Below are 9,798 nucleotides of genomic sequence, written 5' to 3'. Positions count from 1 at the left end.
GGTGGGTTTCGGGGGGGTCCGGGGGCAGCGGTGTCCGGGCTGTCAGCGCGGAGCTGCGGGCACGTGGAGGCGGCAGCGGCCGCTCCCCCTTTGTTGTGATCCCGGAGCGCTCCCCTCGGCCTCCGCGGGGGGTTGGGGTTTTTTGTTTGGCTTTGTGGTTTGTTGGGGGTTTTTGTTGTTGTTGTTGTTGGTTTTTTTTCCTTCTTTTTCCTTCCTTGCTTTCCTCCTCCTTCCTGCCGGCAGTCAGGATCGGGAGTAAAAAGTTCCAGATTATCTCGTTCTGAGCGATACAGGCTGCGCTTCTCTTAGTGTTTCACTGAAGTGCAGGGTTTTTTCAGCAACTTCCTCTTGTACTTAAAGCCTTTAAAGTTTTGTTTTCCAGTCGTGCCCATTTTAAGTGCTGTAGATTATTCCTGAACGTTAGCACTTGAAAAGTTCAGGATTCTTTGCATCCAATTCCTCCCCTCTGTATAATTTTTACGACTGTTTATATTGCGACTTTGTTCTTAATGTGAGGAGCAGTAAACCAGTGAAACCAGTTTCACTTTCAGGTTGTTGCTGGAAATGTTTTAAAGTGTAGCAGTTTCTCTCCAATGTGGCTTAAAAAAAAACCCAAAACAACATAAAAATCCTACTGCAAAGCATACGTTGACTATGGTAGAAACGACTGCGTGTGAAGGAGTCATTTGAAAATAAAGATTTCAATGTGGGTGGCAGCCCTTGTGATGTTTCAAGTCTAAAACCAGTTAAAACTGCAAGCTGCAGGGTAGTCTTCTCTTTTTTTAAATTAAGATTATTCTGCAGCTTTGAAAACTTTGCAGTTATTTGTTGTGCTTGTTTATAACAGCCCTTGTAAGGAATTAAAGGCTCTGGAAGAGTCTAATCTGGAACATCAAATGGGAGCTGAACCAATTTATTTCTATTAAAAAGTAATCAAACTTGGTAGCTTAGTAGTCTTTACTGGTTGCTTCTGCTTAGGGATCATTTTGAGCAAGTGTGTAATGTAAGCTGTTGGAAAACACAGCAGAGGTATAAACTCCCCTATGTGGAAGTTATTGTTTACGCCACAATAATAGTTCAGGCGTTCTGGAGTGTGTGTAGGCTTGAGCATGTGCAAAAAGATTGTAGACTGAAAGTAAGAATTCTCTTCACTGTGGTTGCCTAAAGAGCTAGATGACTGGAGCAGTAATGAAAATATGTACAAAAGTTCCCCCTCATTGGCTTTCATTTCTCTTATCTTCCAAAATTTGATTTAATTTTGCAAGGTTTCGATACCTTCTGCAAACTGCTACTGCATACCTTCATTTCTCAGGTAAGTTGGTACACTGGGCATGTGTGATACTTTGCTGAATCTGGCTCTGAGCACATGGAATTAATTCAGGTGTTGAAGGCTTTATTTTTGGGTTGGTGGTGTTTTGGTTTTTACATATAAGTTGTTGGTTTTTTTTAATGGTAACAGGGTGTTTAAAGTTAAATATGTGCCTCTTCCAAATATTCTTTTGTAAGGGCTTTGTGGAAACATAAGGGAGTTTGTAACAGATTTTCAGTTTTCTCAAAACTCAGATATTTCACATATTAATCATCACACCCCCCCTCCAAAATTGCCTGCTAATTTGATATATTTTTTTATGAAAGAGTCTCCCCTCTTGTGTGAAACCCCCTGGGGAAGAGGCTATGGACAAAACCATTGGCAAACAGCAGAAACTGGCTTCAGACAAAATGCTGTCATACATAGCAAATGAAGAGACAGGAAAAAACATTTCTGTAATTTTCCAGCAGAGATTTTACTTATTATAAGAGTGGAAGGCACATTTCCAGATAGAGGTGAGTTGCTTATATAAAAAAAAGTAAGTTTGGTTGGTTCTGATTTCCAGGAATCCCAAGATGTTTAGCTTTGGGGATTTTTTTTTGTTTGTTTGTTTTTAATGAAAGCTGAAAGTATGTTTTCTTTAAATCTGTACCATGTTTGAATTTTCTTTTTTTGTCATGCTATGAAGCACAAATAGACCTCAGTCCCACAGGGGGCAAGCCAGTATTGCTACAGTAAATTATTTTGGCTAGCTTACGTTTGGAAGAGCTATAATAAATTAGTTCCATCATTTCCTTAATGCTAATATGCAGAGCTAAAACTAAGCTGGTAACATAAAACATTAATAAACATTTGAAAACAAAAGCTGTGCATCAAATTTAATACCAACTGGGTAGTATGCTGTGGGAAATGCATGATCTGTTAAGGATAGATGATTAAAGTAAATGTGTCTTATCACAGACCCTTGGCTTGAAGGTTGTGGTGACCTCGTTGTTGACCTTGGCCTCAAATACCATCTGTCCGTACTTCTGTCATGTTTCTGGGGGTTAGATCTGTGTGTGTAAAGTGATGCCTATCACTATAGGTGCTGCTAGGCTTTTGTTAAGCTACAGCTGTTGTACTCAAAGCTCTAAATTGCTGCTTTTCTGAATTCAAGCACCAGATTGATTCATTTGTAGCAACAAGCAGTTGGAGAGATTTTAAAGCATTTCTATGGTTGGGTTGGATCATCCTCTTCTGGCCAGGGTGTGCTGATTGGGAGGCAAGGAGTTTTGTTACTTAGTAATGGGGCATTTTCTGTAGCAAATTCTCTCCTTGAGAACATTTTCTCCTAAATTTTGCCAACACTGGAGCAGTCAAGATACTAAAGCAATTTCCTGCGTAAGTATTTTATGTCTAATTAACAATAAACATTTTGCATTTTGGCCATGCATTGTTCACCCTTTGTGACCAAAGAGTAGTTATTATGTTCAGAGAATGGATGCTGTAATGACCTGACCAAATCCTAGTGTGTGCGCATAGTAGCATATGTTGAGGGAGTGAGAAACTAGTTATTTTTCATATTTGTTTAGAGTTGCCTTCCTGGTTTTAGGGAAACCGGTTTCCTTAACTATATTCTTTAATCGTACCATTTGCCTTGTGTAATAGTTAATGAAGAGTGTTTCTTAAAAATAAATTGTTGCCAAGAATTCACAGGGAGGAGAGGAAGAACAGGAAAATGGATGTTGGACAGAAGAAGAAAGCAGTTCTTAGGAGTTCCTTTCTCCACCCATCCCCTTCAATAAAGAAAAGTATGCAAGAAACCCCCCAAGCAAATAGTAGTGCAGGCTTATTCTGCAGTCCTGCTTACCCTAGACTTTATATTACTCTGTCTAAAAATCTTCCCAGTTGAGCAACCAGTAATCCCATTAGGAAGATAAGCCTTAACCAGTATTGCTGAAACTTTTTCCTGTTCTTTGTGCATTGCTTCTGCTTCATGTTCTAGTAGACTGTCAGAGGTGGAGTCTGCAAAAGAGTAGGATCTCTAAGTTCTGCAGGAAGGGTTATGAGAAATTTAACATGTTCTTCATTTGTTTCTACAAATGTTGTGTTTCAGCGTGGGTTGAAAAGAACCTTAGTGGTGTTTATTATCAAACTCGAAATGTTTTGATCTACTTTAGCAGAATTCCAGCATAGGTGTTTGCAAATCACCTTCCCTTACTTCTGTTCCCAAATTGCCTTGTATTTTTTTGTTGCAGAACTGTGCTTTTTCCCAGTCTCACAAAACATATTTTGAGCAACTTACCCAGAATAATAACTATACATGAACATCCAGATAATAACTGTAAATGAACATTAAGAGTGTCCTGCATGAATTATCTGGCAAATATGGTCATCTTTTGGAAAAAGCTTAGTTAGAAATGTTCCATAACATCTTTCCATACAGAAAATGTTTTCTTTCTCATCTGTGGATATTTTGGCAAAGAGGGCTTGGCAGTTATTGAGGTTCAAAATGTATGTGATGCAAAAGAAGAGCAAAAAAATAAGAGGCAACTGTGCTGTTGTGGTATCTGCAATTGTTAATCTTGCACCATGCTTCAACTTGCCTGGAGCAGCCTGTCTTCCTTTGTGTGCCACTGCTCTTTCATCTTGCCTCCCACCTCCCATTTCTTCCTTCACCTTCCCTGGGAATTAGCTGCACCTCTCTTCCTCCTGAGCTGCTAGAGCATTTCTAACCTCTGGCAGCAGATGCTGGGCAAAGCAGAACTGCCATGTGGGTCCAGAGTTCTCCAGGCTGGAAGTGGAAAGGGATGTCCCAAGATTACCTTGTACTGCAGCCTCCACTAAGGGGTTGAAGTTCTTTATGTGGAATGAGGCCCTAATCTGAGTGAAACCAGATCAGTTGATGTATGGAGGATGAGTGAGCAAGGAAGGAGATCCTGCCTGTGGGCTCTGAAACATCATTAATATCTATCCATAATATTGGAAGGAATTATGGTGGTGTGGTGTTACTGTTGTGAATGGTTGATACACTGCGTATCTTGGTGGAGGATGTGGTCAAGGAAAGTTAAACATTGGGAGATATTAAAGAGTTCATGAAATCTTAAGGAATATGATTAGTTTTCATGTTCTGATCGATAAATTACTGGCACTGTTCACAGAACACTGTATCCATGGCAACATTGTGCTCAACTTCTGCCTTATCTACACACACGTGCATACACAAAAAAGTAACTGCTCTTGCATGTTGTTGGCTACTAGCATCAGGAATAATGTGCAGGTGAGACTTGTCACCAGTGAAGGTCAGGACTAGGTTTAGTTCTGCCATGGCTCAGTTTTTCCTCTCATGATTGTGACCATTACCCTGGCTACTTCAGGCAGATGTGAACTCCTTCAAGGAGTTGTCACGTGATGCCCTATCCTAAGTTTTTATTTGTTTAAACAAAGTTTCAAATGAGGAATGTGTACATAATTAATGTACCACTGCCTTTTTTTATTGTTTGTTTGTTGGAGGTTTTTTCAGAGCTACTTTAACTGCTTTAAGTTTGTTTACTTTATCCCATAAGCTTTTGTGCTTACTGATTATTGTTTGGGTTTATTTTATAAGATGTTAGGACTGGGTCAGCATGGAAATCAGTTTTCCCTTTTAGCTGTAAGGAAATCCTTCCATAATAGGATTTAGTCAGATTGCAAAGAAGAATAGAGAATATTATAATAAAAGGATAATGTTGCAGAAAAAGGCTCAGATGAAATCCCACAATAAAAATGTCCAGGCATATAGTCTCTAGGAAAGGGATTTGGGAAATTACTGTGATGAAATCTTAAAGCTATGAATCCAAATGCAGTATAAGAAGGAAAAGATCACATTATTATTTTTCTGTCTACAATGACTTTTAAATAAAATCAGGTCTTGGAAAAGGAAGTAGAGGCAAAGGCTTGCTTATTTATTTTTTTTCTGTTTTCTTGGCTGTGCTTCATTCTCCTAACTTGTGTTTCTTTTTTAGAATTTGTCTTCTCTTTATCTGTTATTTCCTCTCAAACTTAAATACTGTTATGGATAAATGGAAATACTTAGAAGATTTTTAATTTATTTTTTTTGCTTAATGAGGGCAGGTTATGTAGCACTACTCTTGTTTCAGTAGAGTTTTGTCAGATATTAATAAACCAAAAATTGTCACTGTATTAAAATGCATCTATTGGATGTGCATCAGAAAAAAGTCATCAACTAATGTATTTTTTACATCTCTTTAACATATTCTCTGGAGATTGCCTGTTATTTGTTCTTCAAAATTGTGTGGTTTTATTAGCTCTCACATTTTTTGTTTTAGGAAAAAAATATTATGTAACAAGTTTTCTTATATGACAGTAGCAAATTAGTCACCTTTCTATCTTTTTTAATTTATACAGACCCTATTGCCATAGTAACTGAGCTCTTTATAATTGTTAATGTATTAATCCTCAGAACATCCCTGTGAGGCAGAGAGGTATTCCTGCCTCACACGTGAGAAACTGACTCATAGGGAAGCTGAGTGATTTGTCAATAACCCCACATGCCAATGAGAGCAGAGAGATATTCTCATTTTTGTTCCTATGGAATAAGTGCCCTCTTGGTTGAACTGTCTTTTCTCTGCCCAGCTTTCTCAAATGAATGAATGTTAGTGAAATTGGCTGCAGCCATCTGGAATGTGCTCATTTGCCTCTAAGATCTGTGTGACTGTCGTTCTTCAGCATATCAGGATTAACAAACTCTGAAGATACCAAGAAAAAGAAGGGTATGGACACTACTGTGTATTCTCAGTGGATCATCAGATTTTTCTTCCTGTATATCATTATACCAAAAGTTGCCAAGTTTTGACTCTACTAATACTGATTTAATTGGCAATTTGTGGTTTGTACCTCTGTATTCATAGAGCAGTTTATTAGTACATGTACTTTTGAAGGCTGACTTAGACCTTTGAAACTTTTTAAGCTTGACTTTGAAATATTTGCATTGAGAATGCTCTGCTATTCTTTGGGGTTTTTGTTGTTGGTTATTTTATTTTTTTTAAATTTTTAGACAGAACATACTTCACGACCGGAAAGGAAAAGACGTGATTCATTCGGGATGTTTGACGGTTATGATAGTTGTAGTGAGGACACGAGCAGCAGCTCCAGTTCTGAAGAGAGTGAAGAGGAGGTTGCTCCTTTGCCCTCCAGTCTCCCAATTATAAAGAACAATGGGCAGGTCTATACTTACCCAGATGGCAAATCTGGCATGGGTAAGTATGTGGTGCAGGAGTACAAAGAGTTGGTTATTTGTTTTTCAGCCTGTGCTGTGAGTTGAGGGTCCTGATTGAAAATGGACCAAAGCAGCTGAAAGTTTGGGGTTTGATTATTTGGAGGAGAGAGGGGAATTGTTTGGGTTTTGCTAAACAGAAATAAGAGACTTTGAATCCTCCTGTCAGGAAAGAAACGGTGTGGGAACATCTGCAATACCATCAAATTTGTGTTGTGTGTATATGTTCATGCATGTGTGTGTTCTGATTTACATTGTTTCTATTCTTTGAGGTTTGAGGAAAATGTTGATGTGTTCACTGTACACTTGAGCTTTTATTATCTCTACCATTTAATAATATATTAAAATATATTTTTTGTTACACTAGGAAAAGTTTATTACTGTTACTATATCAAGTCTGTCAGTGTATACCTGTTCACTAACTGTGAGCTCGGGTATACTAGAAAAAATAAAAGAAGGTTGCTTTTATTATTGAGGAAAAATATTTTAGCCAAAATAGTTAGTGATTAGTAGAGTTCCCCTAGGTAGAATCTTGGCATGTTGTCGATGGCATAAGTTGATCACAAACTCTTAATTCATCATGGAACAACTCGATGGGTGATGCTGTCAACTTCTGAAGCTCATGATTGCAGTTAGAAGAGCATGTTAGTGGTCTGGGGTACTCTGGATATGCTAATTTATGATTTAAAAAGAGATCTAGCTTTATTTTAGGTTGAAAGTATTAAATTTATAGAGGAAATCAAGGCTGGCAGGCCCAGGTTCAAAGCAGGCATTTCCTTGAGAGGCGTGAGAACACAGAAATCTGCTGTAGCTGACTTAGCTGGGTCATTCAGTTCTGCCAGTGGTAAAATGAACTGAGAGCAGAAGGGAGGGACCTTTTCACCAGTGACCTTGAGGTTCTTTGTATTCCGCTGCCATTGTGGTGGTAGAGTTTGGAGTTCTTTTACGTTATCGTTCCATGCAATTCTCTTCAGGGTCCCACCCTAAGAAACTGTTCTGTGGTGCCACCTATAGAACCTTCCTTATGTTGTCTTTATTCTAGGTTTTTTTTTTTTTATTGAGTTCTTTATTACACTCCTAACATTTGCCCTTTCCTCTCCCCTGGTAAGCTACATGCGAGATGTGTGGAATGGTTGGTGTCCGTGACGCTTTTTACTCTAAAACGAAGCGCTTCTGCAGCGTGTCATGCTCGAGAAGCTACTCATCCAACTCCAAGAAGGCCAGCATTCTGGCCAGACTTCAGGTAGCGGTACAGAGACCCATTTTCTTTCTATACTTGTTATAGTCTGTGTTTGTAAAGCATGTGTGTTTGTAAAACTTGCATGATGTATTTTAAATTAAGTCCTGTTTTTTAACACATTAAAATTTTCACAAGCAATACTGTAAATCTAAACTCTCTATCAGTCAGCAACAAATTACTTTGCTCAGCAGAGGAAATTCCAGAGAATACTGACTCCTTTTTTTAATTTCTACTGCAGTGGCCTTTCTGCAAGAAAAAGATCAGGAAAAATCTTCTGTCTACATATGTAGTGACTAGAAATTCCATGCATCTGGCTTTAAAGAGCAGAAAGGTTTATTTAGCATTGTTATGTTTTGGATTTGAGGGTTTTCTTAACTATACAGATTTGCAAAATGAGTTTTAGTTTGTTTACCTAAAGCATTAATCAAACAATCATGAAGTTGTGTTTGTAATATTCAAGAAAAGAAAAATCAGAAATTATCGTTATATCTCAAGTTAATTGCAACAAATGTCAAGTAATTGCATTGATATAAAGTAGGTTAAAAGTTCTTCCTTTTGACCTGCTTTTAAAACACCTTTTTTTCAGGTAAACAACAGTGAATCTGTTATGCTGTTCAAGTTGGAATAATAGTACAAAAGTCATCTTTTGGACATTCTTTGCTACTGGTTTTCAAATTTTGTAATATTACATGTAGTTTTGTAATACTTAGTCAACTGCCATTCTGTATTGTTCTAATTTTAGTTAAACACACCATATGCTACAGACCTGTGGAAACTTCCTGATGGTAATTTGAAGATTTTATTTACTTAGCTGTTTTTGTTTTAGGGTAAACCTCCAACAAAGAAGGCTAAAGTTCTACAAAAACAACCCTTAGTGGCTAAATTAGCAGCATATGCTCAGTACCAAGCAACTTTACAAAACCAGACAAAGACTAAAGCAGGTAATAGTGTGAAAACAGCTGAAACAAATTCTTGGCAATAGAAGTTTTGTGACTCGTTAGCAACTTCCTAAATAAAATAACTTTGTCTTAGCAGCTGTCCCTGTGGAAGGTTTCAGCTGGGGGAACTACATCAATAGCAATAGCTTTACAGCAGCTCCTGTCACCTGTTTTAAGCATGTAAGTATTTTTCAATATGTGCTGTCTCTTCTTGTGTGTGTGTGACAGAGTCCATGTTAAGTCTTGAATTCATATTTGCAAAACATTTGTGTCCAAATAGGTTTCATGGCCTCAGACTATGAAACTCGTCTTAGAATGTTATTTTTAGAGATGTGTGTCTGGTTTTATCTATCCTTTAAAGCCCTTCTGAAGACTTGTCAGTTAATTTCATCATACATGTTCTCATAAAGGAAGAAGAAAGTGAAAGGAGGGCTCTTAAACACCGAAGTTCTTTTTCTCACATTCAGACTGTACAATCACCAAATGCATTACCGAATATCAAAGCACCCAGGACGTGCACTGGTAGAAAAAGTTACAGAAGGCTTTTTAGACTGTCAGGATTGCTTGGTTATGTCAAACTGGTTTTGTGGATACATATTTGGATTTGGGGTTTTGCTTTTTCTTCGTCATTGTTCTCCCTGTCAGTTGTGCTGCCAGGAGGTGTAGAAATAAAGGAAAATGAAGATTTTTAATAAAGGTTGGTTTCCTTTGTATTAGAATAAAAATTCCAAATAATAAGCCCTCAGTTATTACAGAATGTTATTAAGGGATGAGGAAAATGTTTAGTGGTATCTTTGTGTTTATTAAATTCCAATTATTAGACCTTGTTTTAAATATTGTCAGTACTTTGTACTAAGTAAAAGTCTTCTGATTAAGTTTGGGTTTTGTTGTTTGTGTTTTTCATTTGGGAAGCTGAAATGTTCCATCTTCTTACAGAAGTTTTCTTTTACTCAAAATTATCTCATGAAAATTGCAATCAAAACAAACATTTTGTTTTGTGGAAGCTGTCCATAAGGCAGAAGAGACACATTTTCTGTCCAGATCTGGAATTCCTGCT

The 9,798-nt window shown here is 37.6% G+C and overlaps 2 protein-coding genes across 2 annotated transcripts in view; one reads left to right on the top strand and one right to left on the bottom strand.

Moving 5' to 3' along the window:
• UTP18 (UTP18 small subunit (SSU) processome component homolog (yeast)) overlaps positions 1-2,325 on the bottom strand; it is an 11,353-nt gene extending 9,028 nt beyond the window's left edge. The window contains exon 1 of the mRNA XM_010002761.1: positions 2,272-2,325. Within this exon, the coding sequence (XP_010001063.1) occupies positions 2,272-2,325 (54 nt within the window). The remainder of the gene's footprint in view (positions 1-2,271) is intronic.
• A 1,087-nt stretch (positions 2,326-3,412) lies between these two features.
• The window catches only part of MBTD1 (mbt domain containing 1), a 29,385-nt gene continuing 22,999 nt past the window's right edge, over positions 3,413-9,798 (top strand). The window contains exons 1-5 of the mRNA XM_010002681.1: positions 3,413-3,484; positions 6,345-6,546; positions 7,673-7,806; positions 8,630-8,744; positions 8,839-8,921. Of these exons, the coding sequence (XP_010000983.1) occupies positions 6,393-6,546; positions 7,673-7,806; positions 8,630-8,744; positions 8,839-8,921 (486 nt within the window). The 5' untranslated portion in view covers positions 3,413-3,484; positions 6,345-6,392. The remainder of the gene's footprint in view (positions 3,485-6,344; positions 6,547-7,672; positions 7,807-8,629; positions 8,745-8,838; positions 8,922-9,798) is intronic.

Source organism: Chaetura pelagica, unplaced genomic scaffold (genome assembly GCF_000747805.2).
Source record: "Chaetura pelagica isolate M959 unplaced genomic scaffold, ChaPel_1.0 scaffold47, whole genome shotgun sequence".
Taxonomy (NCBI): Eukaryota; Metazoa; Chordata; class Aves; order Apodiformes; family Apodidae; genus Chaetura; species Chaetura pelagica.
The sequence above is the reverse complement of the archived record's forward strand: the minus strand, read 5'-3'. Positions and strand labels throughout refer to the sequence as shown.